Genomic DNA, 20,402 nt, shown 5'->3' on the forward strand with positions numbered 1-20,402 from the left:
TTATAAAAGGCAGACAAAAGTGTAACCTGGCTCTGGGTGGTCAGACAAGCTCATTTCTGATCAGTACCTAGTAGCATGCAGTCAGGGCTCCTTGAGCTGTTCCTGTGGTGGCAGCCTTTGCCTGAGATGTGGCCTGGGATGTGACCTGGGATCACTCTCTGCAGAGACTGGGTGCCCGAGCACCCTCTTTGCAGGACTCAGTCTAGAAAAGTCTCTGTTTTCTCAAGAGGATGTCATTTCTGCCGGCTGGGCCATAGGTTTTTACTTAGCAAGCAACAGCTATCAGTACACTCCGTGTACCTGCCAAAGAGTACAAAATCATCCTGAATGCCATCCCCCACATCACAAGCTCAGAGCAGAAACTCAAACTTTACACAGCTGTCTCAGGAGGATCTTGAGTTCACCCATTCCTCTCCCTTCACTGGGATCAACCACGTATTGGGTTGTGTGCCTGAAGTGTCACACTGCCTCCTTGGTTTTCACAAAACTCTGCTTCTTGAGATGCCATCAGATAATATGGAAGGATGTTATAACATGACAGCACTATGAAGGTTGGTGCTGTCTCTTACTAAAAAGTAGTTAGGGGGCCGGCTCGGTGGCACAGCAACTGAGTTTGCGTGCTCCAGTATGGCAGCCCAGTTTCACCAGTTCGGATCCTGGGCACGGACATACGTACTGCTTATCAAGCCATGCTGTGGCAGGCATCCCACATGCAAAATAGAGGAAGATGAACACAGATGTTAGCTCAGGGCCAATCTTCCTCAGCAAACAGAGAAGGATTGGTGGCAGATGTTAGCTCAGAGCTAACCTTCCTAAAAAAAAAAGAAAAAAAGCCGTTAGTGAGAACTCTGAAGTCTTCGCACATTGTTTTCTTTTGGGGGATTCATGGGAGAAATTCCTACGCAGTCTTAAAAATTAGTTGTAGCTTCAGTGGATTGGTGTTTTAACGTATGGACAATAGATTTGTGCCACCCCTCATATTTCCTTGACAGATGGCTTAGAGTCAAACCTGGGGCACTTGCTGAGTAAACGCGAGGGTCTTGGGTATGCACAGGTCTTCTCTAAGATTCTCTCCTGGCTTCATTCTACCTTCCACTGCTGTGTTTCCAGTTTGACCTTCTCTAATTTGTGTAATTTGTCTCTAGTTGTGTGTCTTTACATTCTGCTTGAAGTTCTTGTTTGCAACATGCAGAGGGAACTAAACCCATGGCCTGCAGAATCTTCATAGCCTTCTCCACCCAGGGGCTAAATGAATTCAGAGGGCTCAGCGGTCTTCCTGATTTGTTATAATAAATAAATGAACACAAATGGCTCTAAATTCAGAGGAATAGTTACCGGTTCTGTAGATGGTGAGGAGCCCTGTGCCCTGCACTTGCTGGATGGGAAGGAAGGATGCACAGTTTCTTTCCTCCATGGACAGGAAAGGTCCCAGCCTTAACTCCACTTCCTGCAGGTTTGTGATCCTTGTTTCAGCAGCCGAGAGACCAGCGCTGCTGAACCTGCCTGAATGCCACTAGTGGATCTTGGGAGGAGAAGAGGGTATTTAGTTGTAAAATGGGGCCCGAGGACATTTGTCCTGGAGGCAGAGGAGCCGTAGGGGTAGGGCAGACTTTGCTGAGGGAATTTAGCTAAAGTTCCTGCAGCCCAAAAAAGCATACATTCTTCTGGCCAATACTTAGTGAATTTCCCTGGCCTTTCTCCTACTTATCTGTGGCTGTCTCAGGGCAGAGGGGCACCTGGCTTCTCTAAAAGGGTCTCCACTACTGTTTGTGTCAAGCCTTTATTCTAAGTGCTTGACTTTTGCAAGGTAATTTACCCCCACCTACTTGCTTTTCAAGTACCCCTGGATGATTCCTGGCATGTGAAACGCTGTGGCTTCCCTCGGTACTCATGCATTCATTCAACAAACATTTCCCAAGGCTAGTCTCTGTGCCAGGAGTTGGGTGTCCTCATTTCAGACGATTTCTTCGAGGGTACTTGACGGGATCTGAAGGACCCTCGTACCTGAGAGCACCATCTCAGACGCCTGGCATGGCGAGGAACGACTTGGCTGCCAGGCCAGCCTCTGACCCCCACTTAGGATCCCGGGGTGCTGCAGAGAAGTTTGGGGCCAGAATAAATGGGTGGTTTCCTCTTCCTTGCCATTTTCCGGCTGTGGGCCTAAGGCTCAGCTAGTTTCCCCAGAGCTGGTACAAGTTTGCTCTAAAAGTTTAAGGGAGGAAGCGGGGAAATGGGAACCCTGTATAAATGAGGCTCGACGGAGGCTGGGTCTCCGAGAGAGCAGGGCAAGTTCTTGAGGACCAGGTCCTGAGGAACAGCGCAGGGAACGCCTCACACGGAAATGAACTCTTAAAGGCACCCTCAGCTCCGGCACGCCCCCCTGCACCGGCCCTCACCGAGCGCTCGGGCCCACGGGGGCCACCGCTGTCCCCACAGCCTAGTCACTGCCTGCCTGCGGTCCTAGCTGCTGGCTCTTCCTCCCTCCTCCTAGCATTCTGCTCCTCCTTTGCTCCTCCCGATTCCTCCTCCTCCTCCTCCTGGTCCCTCCTCCTTCCAGCCCAGCCTTCCCGCGCCCGCGCCCGCGCCCCCGCCCCCGCGAGCTAGACGTCTGGGCAGCCCCCGGCGCAGCGCGGCGGCCGCAGCCTCCGCCCCCAGCACCCTGTGTCCGCCCGCAGCCAGGGCGGCCGGATCCCGCGCGCGCCCGGAGCGAGCCACCGCGACCGCCGCCTCCCGGACCAGACGGCAGGCTACCTTTGCGTCCGCCGGCGTCCCCGCCTCGGCGCTGCCGCCGCCGCCGCGCACGGCGCCCGACTCCGTCCCAGGCTAACTGCGGAGACCCGGAGCGAGCGCCTCGGAGGCAGGATGCGACATTCAGGGACCGTCGGCGCCGCGCTCCTGGTGCTGCTGGCTGCGTACTTCCAGGCGAGTCCGGCGCTGGAGGAGAAGAAAGGTAAGGGCGTGCCCGCCGGCCCCGCGCCGCCCCTGCGGCGCGCCCGACCCCGCAGTCGGCCCGGCCCAGCCCGCGCTCGGCGCACCGGCTCCCCGTCCCGCGCCGCCCGCCCCTCCTTTCCTGTTTCCTTGAGGATCGGCTGCGCTTCTAGTCGGGATCGTGGGAGGAATTGGACGTTTCGTTTCTGAGCTGGGCGAGTCCGCGGCGGCCCGAGGAGGGGACGCTACGAACGCGGGGCCGCGGGGCTGCAGGCGGGTGTGGGAACGGCCGCCTGGAGCTCGGGGCCCCGCAGCGCTCTCAACTTTCTGGCTTCACTTTCCTGCCCTCCTGCGCGCGGTCGACGTCCGAGGGCGAAAACTTGCTGCGAGGCGGGCGCGGGGCAGCGCTGGTCCCCGCGGAGTCGGCTCGTGTTTCCGCACGTGCGCCCGGCGCTGTCACCCAGGGGGCCCAACCGGGCCAGGGGGCGCCCCCGAGGGGCCTAGGGACGCTGAGGAAGGACCGGCGGGAATCCACCCTAGCCCTCTCGGACCTCCTGGGACCGGAGCGGACGCTCCGCGTCTCACTCTTAAGGTGATTCGCTGCTCCCGGCCTTGCCAGCCTGGGTGCCGGCCCCGCTCTCAGGTCCTTGCAAGCCCTTTTCCCGGGTGTTGAGCTGCAGCCTTGAACTGGGAGGCCCGAGAACTCGCCTCTGTCACTAACTACCTGTGGCTACCGGGAAAAGTGGACTTAGTTTCTTCTTTGGCAAAAAAGAGGGTGCGGTCGGACCCCGCTTTGGGCGCAGATCTCTCGCCCCGCGCGGTCCTCCTGCCGCCCCGGGACCTAGGCTCTCTGCCAGTCCGGAGCTCCCTCCCGGGCGCCTGCGACCCTTGAACCCGTGGGGTCTCGTGAAGTGGTGGCTTCCTGGGAACTCTAGAGATTTGCCCCCACCTGCTGCCCTTTGGTCACCTCTCGAGGCTTTGCGGTGGAACTGGACAGAGCGGTAGGACCTGCCGCGGCAGGACTGCTGGGTCCTGGTGCACAGCTCCCTGTGGGCGGAACCCATCTGGCCAGGTCCCCAATGGTTTTTAAAAATAGTGCTCACAGCACACTTTCCTCCTCAAAATCCCCAGATTTTCTCTTTGGGATGTGCCTTTTAGCTTTTGGAAGAATTAGGCCAACCAAAATATTAAACTTAATTAAAAAAACCCACAACGAGCTGATGTACGTGGTTCACGTGTGCCAAATGTCCAGACCCAACATGAGCGAGTCTGGCTTCGTGACTACCGACCATAAACGCACTTGACATGAGAAATATGCCTCAGAAGGTTTAATTGCACAATTTCAAAATCGAGCGGCCCGGGTTCCAAGAGTCAGGTCTGTACTTGCTGGTGATGTCATTGGCAGAGAGTTGGGGTTTGAGGCTGAGTGCGTTAGTTGGGGGAGCTAGTTGGGGGAGCGTTAAGGCGTAAAGCAGTGGTTCCCAAACTGTGTTGCAAATTAGAATCAGTTGGGATTTAAAACGAAACAAAACAAAATAAAACAAAGATCGATGTCTCGTTCCCACCTCCGGACCTTCTGATTTCTTTGGTCTAGGGTGAGACCCGGGCATTAGGATTTTTAGAAGCTCCTCAGGTGATTCTGTTGGGCAGCTGGGTTTCGGAATCCCTGGCATAGAGGAGAGATTGGTAAAGTCTTGGGAAAGGTTACCTGCCAATGTAAAGAGCTCTTTTGGAACATCTGGAGTTTTAACAATCTTGCAAAATGTGGGAAAGAGGAAGTGGGGGTGATCTCAGTACTAAGAGATTAGTCTTTCCCTGAAAGCTTTGCCTCCTCTACTGAGTCTGAAGGGCTCCCTGTCCTCCGTGCTGTGAGCCTGCGCCTTGCTTAGCTGACAATAGGGTCCTCTTAGGCTGGTGGTGTATCTCCCTTTCTGCTGCAGGGGCCCCCATCCTTATTTTAAATTAAACTCTTAGAGTGCCTCCAAAGCATCACTTCTCACTCCAGAAATGATCCCAGTTCATTGCTGTTACCCCTTTGAACACTACTATTGCTGCTTGGAGATTTGTTTCTGAGGAAAGCATAAAGACCACTTAATTTGCCTGTTAGTCCCATATTTGCTTAAAACAGAATGCTCCTGAATAAAATAGGGAGCGTGGACAAACACATGTCATTCAGTTAAAGTAAAATGAAAAGACAAAATTTAAGGGGAAAATTTTTAAAAATATGAGATCTTTTTACAAAAAGTGTCAAATTTGGTCAGTTTTGTTCAAGAAAATTTACTCAGTTTAGAGAGATTTATTTGGTTCTGGGGTATGGTATCTTCTGTTCTTATTGCACTCAGTACTGTCAGGCACTATTTTGTGTCCTTTTAATCCTTACATCAAGCATATGAGGTGAGAACCCTCATTATATACGAGGAAACTGAGGTACATAGAAGTAAAGTGACTTTCCCACAGTTAGTAAGAGGCAGAACTAGGATTCAAACTCGGGCCTTCTAACCCAGAGCCCTTGCTCACCCACCTGCCTCCACTGTGTTGTGTGAGTTCTGGTTTTAGGAGAGCCAGAGTAGGTGTGTGTAAGCATCTAATGACAGGTGCTGGGACGGGCAGGAAAGGACCAGGGAACCGGCTCGTTAGAAAGGCCACTTGTATGAGACTGGGGAGAAACATCTGTCTGTTCACTGGTCTAGACTCCTGCTCACAGTTACTTGGTGGTCGCTCTGGCCACCTTTTGTGAAGGCAGCTCACTCACCAACTGTGAACATGGGGATTGCTTGAGGGATGTTGAGCAAGCCCCTTACTCTTGCAAAATAGAGGTAAAGGTCTTGCTCTAGAAACAATCCTGGGTGGTATTCCAAGGAGTTAAGAATTCCCAGCGGCCGGCCCAGAGGCGCAGCTGTTAAGTTCGAGTGTTCTGCTTCTCGGTGCCCCGGGGTTCCCTGGTTCAGATCCCGGGTGCGGACATGGCACTGTTTGGCAAAAAGCCATGCTGTGGTAGGCGTCCCACATATAAAGTGGAGGAAGATGGGCGTGGATTTTAGCTCAGGGCCAGTCTTCCTCAGCAAAAAGAGGAGGATTGGAAGTAGTTAGCTCAGGGCTAATCTTCCTCAAAAAAATAAAAAGAATTCGCAACCAGGCAAACCTGCCCTGGCCCCTCCTCTGAAGACATTCTTGATTATTAGGTCTGGGCTGTACTGAAGAGGAGCAGATGCAGAAACTCTGAACCACTATCCAAAGTGAACCCTCCTTTCTTTAAGGAGATCAGATTTGAGGAAGCCCAGTTCAGTCCTGGCCTGGAAGCCAGGAGGCCTGTCTTCTCAATCCAGCTCTCTGTGAAGGTGGATACATCACTTAAGCTCCAGGCTTCTGAATCCTCATTTCTGAATTCAGTGAATATTTACTGAGTGCATAGAATGTGCCAGATATTATGAGTTAAAAGAGGAGGGGTAATCTTAATGGTTTCTATTATTGCTTTCAGAGTGTGATTCTTTAAGCCACTAATTAAGTATTAGTAAATTGCTTTTCAAATCTGAAAAGGAGACCAGTGGTCTGTGTGTCTATCCTATATTTACACCCATGTAGTTCTGTCTAGAAGTAACTGGCTGATAGCTCTCATTGGCTTTTGATTATCATTTCTGGATTTATATATTTAGTTTCATAGTCCATAATTTTTCAGAAACTTATTCTGAATTTTGAAAAAGCCAATTGCCCAACTCCATTGTGCTACATTTAGACTTGGTCCACATGACGGCACTAACTTGTTTTGAAATGTTTTTAGAGTTAGTGTCAATAAAGATAAAGGATTCCACCCTGTTTAAAAAGAAAATACTCTGTTTTTCCTTTGATCTAAGCTCCAGGACCTAAGCTCCAGGATCTAACCTACTGTCTGAACCTTTTTTTTTTTGAGGAAGATTAGCCCTGAGCTAACATACACGGCCAGTCCTCTTCTTTTTGTTGAGGAAGACTGGCCCTGAGCTAACATCTGTGCCCATCTTCCTCTACATTATATGTGGGACGCCTACCACAGCATGGCTTGCCAAGCGGTGCCGTGTCTGCACCTGGGATCTGAACCGACGAACCCCGGGCCACCGAAGCAGAACATGTGAACTTAACCGCTGCGCCACCAGCCCGGCCCCTGAACCTTTTTTTTTTTTTTTTATTGAGTTAATGATAGGTTACAATCTTGTGAAATTTCAGTTGTACATTAATGTTTGTCATTCGTGTTGTAGGTGCACTACTTCACCCTTTGTGCCCACCCCCCACCCCACCTTTCCCCTGGTAGCCACTAATCTGTTCTCTTTGTGCACATTTTTAAATTCCTCATATGAGTGGAGTCATACAGAGGTTATCCTTCTCTAACTGGCTTATTTCACTTAACATAATTCCCTCAAGGTCCATCCATGTTATTGCAAATGGAATGATTTTGTTCTGTTTTACAGCTGAGTAGTATTCCATTGTATATATGTACCACATCTTCTTTATACATTTATCTGTTGATGGGCACTTAGGTTGCTTCCATGTCTTGGCTATTGTAAATAATGCTGCAGTGAACATTGGGGTGCATAGGACTTTTGGGATTGCTGACTTCAAGCTCTTTGGATAGATGCCCAGTAGTGGAATGGCTAGATTGTATGGTAGTTCTATTTTTAATTTTTTGAGGAATCTCCATACTGTTTTCCAAAGTGGCTGCACCAGTTTGCATTCCCACCAGCAGTGTATGAGGGTTCCTTTTTCTCCACAACCTCTCCAACATTTGTTACTATTAGTTTTAGATATTTTTGTCATTCTAATGGGTGTAAGGTGATATCTTAGTGTAGTTTTGATTTGCATTTCCCTGATGATCAGCGATGATGAGCGTCTTTTCATGTGCCTATTGGCCATCTGTATATCTTCTTTGGAGAAATGTCTGTTCATGTCTCCAGCCCATTTTTTGATCGGGTTGTTTGATTTTTTGTTGTTGAGTTGTGAGAATTCTTTATATATTATGGATATTAAGCCCTGAACCTTTTATGACAGGAGTTGCAAGTCAACTCTAATATTAAATTGATGATTATGAGTGTTTAAGTGAAGATAGCCCCATGCTGGTGCCTCAGGCCCTGGAATGGGGATGGGATCAGAATGGTGGGGACACTGAGTTTGTTGAAGGACCCACCTGAGAAATCATTTAACCTTTGCCATGTGGCTCACTGTGAAAAGTGGTGTTTGTGTGTATGTGTTTTAGTTTGGACTTAGTAAGTAGAGTAGAAACGGGCTTATTTAAAGTTAGGTTTTCCTAGTAGGGGTGTGTTTTGGGAAAAGATCAAAGTTCGAGAATATGGCTCACCTATGCACTGTTTTCATGTAAATATAATTTAAAAACTAGATTCTGCTCCTCAGATCTGTACTGAATGAATTCTTTTTGTTTTCTTCTGTCACTTATGGACATTTGAAATTATGATCAGAAACACTTTTGGTCTCTGTTGATTACTACTGGCTTATTCTTGAGCCATTAACTATAAGGAATAGAGTATAAATCTTAGCTTATTCTCGTATAGATCATTCGCATTTGACATCATAGCTTCTGCTCATACCTTCTTTTTCATTTTCCTCCTAAAACATTGTCTTCTCTAAGAAAATTCCATTGGTTGGCTCTTTGCCCATCGTCTGAGGATGACCTGCCATCTGGACCATGGGCATAAGCAGGTTAGCTTGAATTTGGGCAAGGATCCAGGCTTTGAGACTTATGTCAGATAACCGGTTTGACTGAAATTTTCATTTTTTCAGAGTCATTAGGTACAGCTTTCTTCTTACACATTTAGATAGACACACTCAATTCAGTTGTCTAGAAAGTTTCCTGAACTAGCTGGGAGTGGGAGGGGTGGTTGGGGCCAGTGAGCAGTGGTGGCTTGTTTACTTAGCCCTGTTAGAAGCTAAGTGCTGGATTTGACATTTTAATCTCTGAAGTATAATATCAAATGCCTGACCCTGTTGATTAAGCATCCGTGAACTACATATGCTTAAAATAAATTTTACTCCTACCAAACAAATTTTAGTAGCTTGCTTAAGAAAGTAGTATGTGAAATCTAGCATGAGGGGATTGCTAAGCTATAGGAATTTCCTTTTTGCTCCACATTATAACCTATTCTGGTGAGTTCTTACAAAAAGACCCAGAGTCCAAGTGTCTTTTCTGAATATATCTGGAATTCTCATTAACAAGAGCCTTAAGTTGCGATTTAGGGGACTAGTGGTTGATGAGAATGCCTGTACACAGTCCTAAATACACCCGTAGTTGCACCCTGTTACTAGTAGGCCAGTGCACATGGCCCTGACTTGGTATAAATACTTACACAAATTAACCACTATTGTTTGTACTTTGAGTATAAGGACAAGTATTGCCACCTATTATAGTGTGGGCTTTTATTTGCATTTTTTTCTTTATGCTTGAGCCAAGGTGACTAGTTTTCACTGTTCCATCCACATTTTGAGCTGTAGGAATGAATCAGACTTGGTACTTGCCGTAAGTGTATGTAAGTCAATTAGGGAAAGAGATCTGTAGATAACAAGTGTGAAAATGTCACAGAACCAATGATAGAATTCTGTACAGGATAAGGAAGTCTTCTAGTATTAGTTTTTACTTTTAATTCTACCTGGAAAGAGGGCCAGAGATAGCCCTAAATGGAAAGGATTACTCCTTTGAGCTTGCAAAGAGCTATGGATGTTTCCCCAGAGAATACCATGAGATGTGCATTCCAAGAGATGTGTCAGTGGTAGCTATGTTCTGAAGAGCACCGATTATTCAGTGTGATGGGAGGAGAAGGGTAGATGGTGATGCTACAGTTCATAGAGAGCTTTGCTATATTCCTATTTGAAAAGGGGGTCTCTTGGAGTTGTAAGCTAGGAACAGGCATAACGTGTTTGGTGTTTCGGAAAGACAACTCTAGCAGCAACGCGGGGAATAGATTGTGGAGGCAATTGTGGAAGTAGGGAGATCAGTGAGGAATGAGACATGGAGAGACAATGAAGCAGTAGCAATGAAGGTGCAGAACAGGTGACTCGGACTGATTGGAAGGGAAAACTGATTAGTTATTATGTGTAATGAGTGTAAGAAATGGAGAATCCCAGGATGACACACGGCCTCTGACTGGGATGCCCGGATAAGTATGGAATCCACTCACGGAGCTTGTGAATGCTCCAGGAGGAGGACGGTCAATTGGGGGGATGTGAAGTGCTCTCAGGTAGAAAAGTCCGGGACACAGTAGAATATACTGGTCTGGAGCCCAAGAGAACACTGTGCCCTTGAATTGTCATTTTATTGGATATTTCAATTGCAGGTATTACCTTTAGCTGAAGAATAACCTGGCCCGGTCTGTCTCATGCTCACTATCACCATCCATATCGAGCCAGGCCAGGTTGTGGGTTACCAGCTGCTTTCCAGACAAGGCTGCTGTGGTTAGCAGCCTGATTAGTTGCAGTTATCAGCAACTGATAAATAAAATATTGTGCATATAAGTACATTGGGAATCATATTTGTATATCACTGCAAATCCTCAGATAGGAATCCCTCATTTCTTATTTAAGACAGCATCAGACTACTTGGTTTTGTACATTAGTGACTGGACCAAAAAGACTAGGAGGTGACTGTTTTTTTTAAAGCAGTAGTTTTTGAATCTGCAACCTACCTTAGAGTCACCCAAGGAGCTTTTGAAAAAGAAGATGTCTTGCTCCACGCCAAACCAATTGAGTCAAAATTTCTGGTGGATGGAGCAGCGCACAGATTTTTAAAAACTCCCTGGGCCATTCTGGTGAGTGGATTAAGTGGTGTATGTCGCTTGTGGCAGAGAAGGAATTTTGAATTTGTTCTCCAACTCCCATTTCTTACTCATTGCATGAACTTCCTCAAGATCCAGGAACAGTTTTATATTCATTAGTAAATCAGTCTCAAAGTTACATTTTTTTCATGACTTAATTGATGAAAATTCTGTTACAGTGGCTCTCAGAGTATGTTTCCTAAGACAACAGCAGCACCTTGAACTTGATAGAAATGCACGTTCTTGGATCCTCAACCCAGGCCTCGGAATAAGATACTATGGGCTGGGGCCCAAATTTGTGAGTACAAGTCCTCCAGGAGATTCTGATGCATGTCAGAGTTCGAGAACCACTGATACACTCATGCACACCTCATGCTGGGTTCTGGATTTACTAAAGGAACAAGGTAACTGTGCTTGTCCGTAAAGGACTCACATTTTGAAGGGCTGAGCAGGGAGAGAGACATGAAAACTCACTGTAATGCAACGTTTTATCATAGAGATGATTTGGGATTTCAGTGGGAGCCGAGAAAAGGGGGTAATTCTACCTCTGTGATAGGGGCAGTTTCTCAAAAACAACTTTATCTGGACTTCGAAGAATGAGATTTTTGCCTGGTCTCCAGACAAAGGGAAGAGAATGAGAACATGCTGTGGGCCTAATGCTAGGGTTTCAGAATTTCCTGCTTTATTTTTCTAAGTGACCATAGGGAAACTTACAATGTCAATAGTAAAGTGCCTGAGAGGCGACACATTGTACATTTAAAAATGGAGGTGGTCATTTGGTCATTTTTATTTTTTTAAAGTAACAACTAGATGTCAAGAATTGAACTAGAGTCTGGAATGTGGTTGATCATTTTAACGTTCTCCCAGTAGCATGATTTTTCCCTAAGAGTTGTTCTAATAAGAAAAATGACTACTTCACATCCTTTAGTGAACTTTTACTATAGAAAGCAAAGAAAGGAAGCAAAAGTCTGCATTTCTAGACACAGTAAATACATGTTGAATCACACTGACTCAGAAAGTCTCTCAGATTAATTGAGCCACTGCCACTTGTGAGTTAAAAGATGTCCATTTTGTGACTCACTCTTGAAAATTGCACACATTCACCTGTTTGCTTGGAGAGATCACTTGGAAGCAAACAGGTAAGTTTGTACCAAGTAGAGGATAAACTCGGGCTGTGGGTGCAGCCTGTCTATTTGTGCCTTTATGTCAAAGGAAAGAGAGCAGGGATTCTAGACCACTGTTTACTTAGCAGCTATTTTAATAGCATTTACGAAGGATTTTATTTAAGAGCAGAAATGTGATACCTGAAGGTTCTCCTGCTATTGGTGTGTGGGCCTGCACATGGTGGTGACGTCATGATGGCTTTACCAGTTGTGCTTCCTTGCACGTGACATCATTGTGATCATTTGTTAAATTTTTTTCTCTTATTCCAGGTTTTGGAGAGAATTGATGCATATAGTCTCTCCAGATGATAAACTGACGTTTGTATCTGAAAAACTGTGCATTTTTAGTTTCTTTGCCCATACTCGTAAATTTGTCACTATTTTAGAGTCTGGAATAAAAATAAATCATTTATTGAATATAGTACTAACTTGCACGATCCTTTTTTTCAGTCAAGTATATTTTAATATGGTACTAGAAAGTTAAACAATTATCTCTTTTACAAGAAAATAAAAAAACCCAGAACCCCAATTTCATCCGCTTTTTTTTTTTTTTTTGATTTTATTTTTTTCCTTTTTCTCTCCGAAGCCCCCCGGTACATAGTTGCATATTCTTCATTGTGGGTCCTTCTAGTTGTTGCATGTGGGACGCTGCCTCAGCGTGGTTTGATGAGCAGTGCCATGTCCGCACCCAGGATTACGAACCAACGAAACACTGGGCCGCCTGCAGCGGAGCGCGCAAACTTAACCACTCAGCCACGGGGCCAGCCCCTCATCCACTTTTGATGAAGTCCAGATGAATGACAGAAAAACAAAAGGTGGTTGTTGAAGAATCATTATGTGACCTATGGTTTTTAAAGTATTGATTTTAAGGAGCTTTCAAGAATGATGAATTTCAGAACTTTTTCTTAGTTTTGATTTGCTGCAAAGTTAATAGAGAATCAGAAACATTATCCGTAGAGTTACTTCTTGATTTCTTTGTCTCTGATGCCTTTTCCTGGTACTTTATGCATGCGACATACATACGAGTGAGAATCATGTATTGCCTTAATCTACCCCTCCTCCTTTCCTCCCTTTCTCCCTTCCTTCCTTCCTTCTTCCTCCCTTCCTTCCTTCCTTCCTTCATTCCTTCCTTCCTTCCTTTCTTTTTTTTCAAGCTGTTATGAATAAGCCTTCACAGAGAAAGAAAATTTTGGCAAATGACTGCAAAAATATACTGTATCATTTCTTAAAGTTAGAAAATGTCAAAGATGTTCAGTGTTCGGGGCCGGGCCCCATGGCCGAGTGGTTAAGTTTGTGTGCTTCGCTGCGGCGGCCCGGGATCTCACCAGTTTGGATCCTGGGTGCGGACATGGCACCACTCATCAGACCACACTGAGGTGGCGTCCCACATGCCACAACTAGAAGGACCCACAACTAAAAAAAATATACAACTATAAGCTTGGGGGCTTTGGGGAGAAAAAGCAGAAAACAAAAGATTGGTAACAGTTGTTAGCTCAGGTGCCAATCTTAAGAAAATAAAAGATATTCAGTGTTTATGATTATTTTTAGTACAAATATGCATACACATGTTTCATTCCTTGAAAAGTAGTGTTGACTTAGGAGTTTTGCTCAGGACATAGCTTGTTGTATTTTTTCCCCTGCAATCTGTTGTTAGTTACAGTAGGAAGAGAAAACAGGTTAGAATCTACCTAAGCCAGTTGCAGTTTTCATAAAATAAACTAGGTGGTTCCAAGCCTCCTTCCAGCCTGATACATCTATGAAATTAAAAGCAAATCTGAATGCGTGAAAGATATGTATTTAAACATGTTGATAATAAGTGTGTTATCCCTATAATTTAGATGCTAATGCATTGATGTCATAATAATAATACCTTGCATTTGTACAGCACTTTACAGTTTACACAATGCCTTAACACCCATCTCTCTGAGCCTCCTAACAACCCCACAGGGTGGGGATAAGTATACCCACATTTGAGGACAGGCCCAGGCTCACAGATTCTGCACTGTGACTGTGATCCCTGGGCTGGTCAACATGCAGGTGTCAGGAGCTGTTCCTGCTGTACAACAGACGCTGTTTCCTAACACCATGCCAGATGTCGTAAAAGTTCACCCTATTCCTCGTTTGAGACACTATTGGTTTTTAGCTATTGAGGCCTCCTAGTCACTTTTAGTCCTATTGGTGAATCAGAAGACTAATATAAAGTGTCCTTCGAGGTTTCTGTTATACTTCCATTATTATACCTAATGCTCCACACAATCTCTGTGTGTTCCACTCCAGTTTTGTTCCTTCCTCAGTTTTTCTTGTTTTGAAGTACTTTTTCAGACTCTCTTTATATGTATTATAATTGCCCATTTCATAAAATATAGGGCAATGAATTTATGAGCCTTGAAAACATTTACTTTAGAAATTAGAATTATGACTTTTTTTTTTTTTTTTTTTTTTCTCCCCAAAGCCCCCAGGTACATAGTTGCACATTCTTAGTTGTGAGTCCTTCTAGTTGTGGCATGTGGGACGCTGCCTCAGCGTGGTTTGATGAGCAGTGCCATGTCCGCGCCCAGGATTCGAACCAACGAAACACTGGGCCGCCTGCAGCGGAGCGCGCGAACTTAACCACTCGGCCACGGGGCCAGCCCCAGAATTATGACTTTTTAAAGTTGTGTCATAAACTTCTGTAAATTTGCCAGACCGATAAATACTTGAAGAGAAAATGAGGGGAGAAAGTAACTTGGTGTAGCAGTTGGGTCAGTTAGCAATGCCGATGGCTGCCTGTGGTAATTCCCTCACACAGATGTGTAAAGAGTCCTTGCTGTGACTTAAATGGAGCACACCTTAAACTCATTAGGGTGTGTAAGCAGCTATTACGAGAAGAGACAAACTTCACAAGTAGTGTGGCACTACAGGATTGCTCATTTCCTAGCTTTCTCTTTCTAAGAAGCCATTCTGGCTGGGAATATACTTTGAAGCCTTGACTTTATGGAGAAATTAGTATGAAATTCAAACTTATTCACTTTGAGGAGCTTTGTTGGTTGAACAAATGGAACGTGAATGACAGTAGATCTCTCACTGATGGTGATACACCTTTTCTAAGAGAAATTTCAAAATACAGTGCAGTGCCTGTTTTCCTCCATTTGGAAAGAAAGAACTTTATTTTGTTATTGTTTATTCTTAACCTACTGGAAACTTTTCAGTACTCCTGCAGAAATTCGCCAACAGCATGTTTATATTTCATAATTATCAAGTGAACTAGGAAAAAGTCTCGTATGTGATCTGAATCATTGATCTCCAGCTGCCGTCGGTGAACTGCAGTTTAGAGAATATCACTAAGTGGACACATTGATTTTTTGAGCCTGAGATGATGCATCTCTTTTTGAAAAGAAAAGAAAACTTTTCCATTAAGCAGGCAGTTAGTGTATTCATTTCAGAATGGTTTTAGGAAGTGCGCCTCTCCGTCTTTCAAAAGTTACTTGGGCAAAAGCTATGCCATTTCACCTTCAACCAACAAAGTCTGCCCAGCCAAGGCAGAGTAGAAAGTTGAGCAATTTGGTGAAACAGGAAAACATCGTCAGACAAGTTGCTCGGTTTTTCACTTCACTTTTGGCTTCTAGAGACTCGTTCTTGTTTAATTGCAAACTTCGTGATGTGCCTGGTTTGGAGGAGAGATATTGAGTGAGAAAAGTCCTAGGTGGATGGAAGACTCGGGTGGTTATCTGAGTGCATCTTCTCTCATGACTCAGTATTGTTCTTAAAGTCTGGACTAGAAAAGCTAGGCTTTTACATTGTTGGGCAATGGCTACTAAATAGTCTTAATGTTGCCCGGTTGCAAAAACAAAACATTCAAACTATAGCCAGGGAAATAAGTAGTCATGAATTCAAGGCCTGAACTATGCTAATGAAACCAATGAAAACGGGGTGCCAAGGTGAGGAAAGTTGCCAATAGTTTGTTCTTCTCTTGCAATTTTGGGGATTTTTTTTTTCTTTCTTCTTGGACTTCATTTCCCTCCTAGGCTGCTTTCTCTCATTAGGGTGATAAGGGAAGAGTAGAATGGGATAGAAACCATAGGTGAAATGCAATGGTGGTGAGCTCAGGGATGCTGAATGTACTTTGTAGTCTAGTAGAAGTTTTACAGGCTGGGTGACTTCTGAACACTATTTACAAGGTTGATTTTTAATTAAAAGAGAAGCACTAGGTACCACATAATGTAATCACAGTAGTACTGATCTTGTGACCGTCACATGTCCTGTTCACAAGATGTTCTCCAAGCCAAAAAAGGCCCAGGCTAAGTGTAAGAGTAGTTTTAAAAGTAGCAGATAGTAATTAATTAATACCCAGTGATTTTGAAATGAGCCACCAAACATGCCAACTCAGTAGCATCATCTTAGAGATGGAGAGAGAGTGATGAGATTGAGTCTGTCTCTGAGGAAGCAGTTTAGTGCAGTGGGGCAGAGGTTCAGTGTGCCTCTCAGGGAAAAAAGTATGTCTGCAGATGAATTTCCTTTCAAAGAGAAGTGAAGTTTCACTCCCTGAGCAGAGCTCCATTTGTACATACTTCTGTTCTGTAGCAAGCAGAATCCTGGCCTGATCTGGATTGGCCCTAACATTTTGGGGGGATGTGTCTCATGACATAGGAACCAGGATATGTTTATAGGTTTACTTTCGTTTAGAAGACCGTTGGTTTTGTTGTTGTTTTTTTTTCCTGTATAGCGCTGGGCCAGTTTTTAAACTGCTTTTGATTTCGTTGTACAGCCTGATGATTTATCCCTGTGCTATTTTCACATTAGAGCTTTTATTATGGTTCCTATGAAGGCCCCATTTCTGGTCTATTTTTCCCTGCTCAACCTTTCTTCCCTTTCATCACTAAAGCACATGTGACAGTGACGGCCATGCACATTTCCTCGAAATCCAGCCTTTGTATCTTCATGGTCCCTAGACACCTGGACCATCTCATGAAGAGAAGGACAAACACCCTGCCTGGAGCACTTGGCCCTTTGACCAATAGTTAAGTTCCCTAAGGAGAGAAAAGAATGGATCTCTATTCCCCCTTTCAATTGTTATTGGATCTGAAGTTAATTGAGCTGTTTCAGGTAATGCTTAGGACATTTGTGGTGGATTCTGAGCTGCTGTGCGCCCACACCCGGTGGCCTCCATTTCTATCTGGGACTCTATCCTCAGAACTTCCTTAGGCTTCCCGTCCTTCATTGAGTCTGTAAGAAGAAGACCTGCAGGTGCTTACATGGAACTATGAAACTGCACCATTTATCTGTCCATCTTTTTACCTATCTATCTATCATTGGTTTTGAATTTGCAAGGTAACAGACTGGTCATGAATTAACATATGCTAGAGATTTGCTCTTTCCTACCAGCAGCATATAAAAGTTATTTTTAAAGTTGTTTTAAATCTGTGAGTAAAAATAAATTGCTTTTGCTGCAAGAAACACCAAAAATGGAAAAATGAACAGTTCAAAGATGATAATTTATTTCCTAGGCATTGCTGGAAGCATAGTTACTTTAAACAGTGAGAGGATTTATGAGATGTTTGACTTACAAATGGGTTGAAGGGTGGTCTCACCTTTGTGCCGGTTTCACCATCATAAGCTTTTTGGAGTCATACTGATGCAGTCATGGGGATGTGACATGCTTAGGAGCGGTACCTTTGAAAACATCAAAGACACAGGGGCAACGACTGTTGCCCCTGACACAGAAGAATTTGGGAGGCAAACTTTTATTTTCTTTGAATATTAACTTTATGGTTAGCATATTTTTTTTAAATATTAAGAAGCCGGGACAAAAATGTGTGGTTAGGAAGATTTGGATTAGGGAAGTTAACTGTTGTTTGTCCTGTAGATAATATATGTATATTTTTTTCCCTGAGGAAGATTAGCCCTGAACTAAAATCTGCTGCCAATTTTCCTCTTTTTGCTGAGAAAGACTGGCCCTGAGCTAACATCCGTGCCCATCTTCCTCTACTTTATATGTGGGACACCTACCACAGTGTGGCTTGCCAAGCGGTGTCATGTCCGCACCCAGGATTTATACTGGCAAACCCTGGGCCATCGAAGCAGAACGTGTGCACTTACCCACTGTGCCACCAGGCTGGCCCCCTGTAGATAATATTTTTAGGCAGTAAGTTCTTCACTTTCAAAACATATTTTAGAGTGGGTATTTTTTTGAACTTAATGATTTGATCTTATTTTTTCTCAGTAATTTTTTTTACTTAATAGAGAAGTTAAAAAGACTTTTTTTCCTTTTCTTTTCGTTTTTTTTTTTTGAGGAAGGTTAGCCCTGAGCTGACATCCGTGCCCATCTTCCTCTGTTGTGTATGTGGGACGCTGCCACAGCATGGCTTGATAAGTGGTGGGGAGGTCTGCGCCTGGACCACTGCCGGCCCTGAGAAGAGTTTTTTTAATTGTTGTAATTCTTTGAAAAATCCTACTGAAAACAAAACCCTGACTACCTTATATAAATATAAATAGTGGCTTGCTGCAAAAGCAAAGCTTTTTCTTATTAACTTTTTATTTTTAAAGAATTACAGAGTCACAGGAAGTTGCAAAATAGACACAGAGAGGTCCCGTGTACTCCCGCAGCCTCCCTCAATGGGACATCTTAGTAGTGAAGTTTTAAATATTTAGTTTGACATGTTTCTCTAATATTAACCTAGGGTAAACATTCACTGTTTTAATTAGCTAGTGAGGTGATAATTATAGAAATCATAACCTTCACAATACTGTTTAGAAGTTAATTGTTTTTAAATGAAATTTTTTGGTCTTTAACATTTGGGGGCCATCAAGGCATGAGGAGGAAAAGGGAATGAGGGAATGAAGGAGAAGATTGGTAAACAGGCAGAGAAATAGAAAGAGAGAGCGAGAGATTGATCAATTGGACAAACCAAACACTCTCTTGTAGTTTTCAGATGAATTTGCATGTGCTGAGTTTGTATTCCGTTCAAATCACAAGAGGTTGGATTTTTCTATGTGTGCCATACAGGCTGGAGCTGGAGGGAGCTCCAGCCTTTGTTTATTTTCATCTATTTGGTCTATTTTGCTTTCTTTATTTTAAGTATAGGTGCCCTCGGTGAGGGTCTTCAGGAATGCTGGTGATGTCGTGTTTCTTGATTTAGATGCTGGTTACACAGATGCAGTCATTTGGTGAAACATTCATGGAGCTGCACATTTTTGATTTGCACATTTTTCTACATGTATGTTGTACTATAGTAAAAAGTTGTAAATACTGGACTCGGTCACTTAATAGAGGAGATAGAAAATCTCCAGGGAAAGCCACGATTTTATTAGAAAATTCAGGATCTCAAAGAAGGTATTGGACTTAAAATCAAGGCAATGCGTCTCTTCTTTGTTCTGGTATAAATAGTAAAAAGCTCTCTTCAACTCAAAGTGATGCTCCTCTTACTGTTACTTTAATTTTCTCTAAGTCAATTACAAATTATTTTAAAAATCGGTTTGAAGAGGATGGCAGCAAAGTGGCAAACTCCTGCTCCTTTACGCATATATAAATTCTTCTAAGGAAAGCGTCTTTTAACAAGTATTAACCAACTGCAGAATCCTTGCAGAAAGACAGTGTCATTTGGCAGTAACCACAGTTTCCTTCTGTTTCTGTCACCTCCTAGGGTCAGGCTCTTGTGCAGCTGTTGTCAGACCAATACAGGGAAGGAGGAGAGAAAGCAGTCCCATGGTAAAGGAAAGTTGTTTTTTGTTGACCCCCCCATTTACCTTGTACTTCCCTTCTCTTCGGTTGTTCAGTCCCGCACTGCACGTTGTCAGGTACCTGAAAGCAGTTACTTCAAACATTTGGCTTGGCTTTCTGCTTGTTCACAGCAAGTCTGGTACCAGTTACTCAGCAGTGGCCCGAATCAGAAGCGTGTGGATGAAATTTTTATAACTTAAAAACTTCATTCCACAGTCGGTGCTTTTCCAATTGGGGTCCATGGAAACTGTTTTTCTGTAAAGAGGGCCCATGTATAATTAAGTTCGAGAACTGTCACTGTAAGTGAATGTATGTCCTAGATGTAATGGAACTCAGAGGAACAGAGAGAGAGGCTGTCTTGTTCAACGCACTGTATTAGGGACCTGATCATTAAGTGCTTGGTTGACATTTGGATAGCAAAAATAAACAAAGGCTCGGCAGTCCTGTTGTACATGTCACGCTGTAAGAAGACCTAGAAGACAGGTGTGAGAAGCAGTGGAGATGGTGAAGTTTGGAAGCCTGGAGAACAGTTTGAACAGCTGAGGATGTTTAATGGGAAGGAGAGGAACTTTTAGGGACCATATCTGCCTCTCTTGGCTGCCAGGGAAAAGAGGATGTGGGGATAAGCAAAGGTAGTAAAAGGCACTGGAGGCACAAATCATTTCAGCTCATAATCCAGAGAGGAATGTGCTTCATTGAGGGAGAGCCACTCTGAACCTGGAGGTTTTTGGGGACTGAGCAGTCACTCATGGGGTTATTACTGAGGTGTGAGTTCGTTTATAGAGAGGGTGAGAATAGGAGGTCTAGGAATACTTGAGTATGTAGGTA

At 44.4% G+C, this 20,402-nt stretch overlaps 1 protein-coding gene and 1 long non-coding RNA gene across 5 annotated transcripts in view; one reads left to right on the forward strand and one right to left on the reverse strand.

Moving 5' to 3' along the window:
* Nucleotides 1-752: 752 nt before the first annotated feature.
* On the reverse strand, nucleotides 753-2,890 carry LOC124244214 (uncharacterized). Its single transcript, XR_006889915.1, has 3 exons — nucleotides 2,752-2,890; nucleotides 1,336-1,522; nucleotides 753-812 (listed from the first exon to the last, which is right to left on the reverse strand). It is a non-coding gene; the product is annotated as an uncharacterized LOC124244214 (long non-coding RNA).
* The window catches only part of EGFR (epidermal growth factor receptor), a 194,219-nt gene continuing 175,945 nt past the window's right edge, over nucleotides 2,129-20,402 (forward strand). For all 4 annotated transcript variants that reach the window (XM_046670665.1, XM_046670667.1, XM_046670668.1 and 1 more), the window contains exon 1: nucleotides 2,129-2,950. In XM_046670665.1, the coding sequence (XP_046526621.1) occupies nucleotides 2,863-2,950 (88 nt within the window). In that variant the 5' untranslated portion in view covers nucleotides 2,129-2,862. The remainder of the gene's footprint in view (nucleotides 2,951-20,402) is intronic.

This window comes from Equus quagga, chromosome 8 (assembly GCF_021613505.1).
Source record: "Equus quagga isolate Etosha38 chromosome 8, UCLA_HA_Equagga_1.0, whole genome shotgun sequence".
NCBI classification, from domain to species: Eukaryota; Metazoa; Chordata; class Mammalia; order Perissodactyla; family Equidae; genus Equus; species Equus quagga.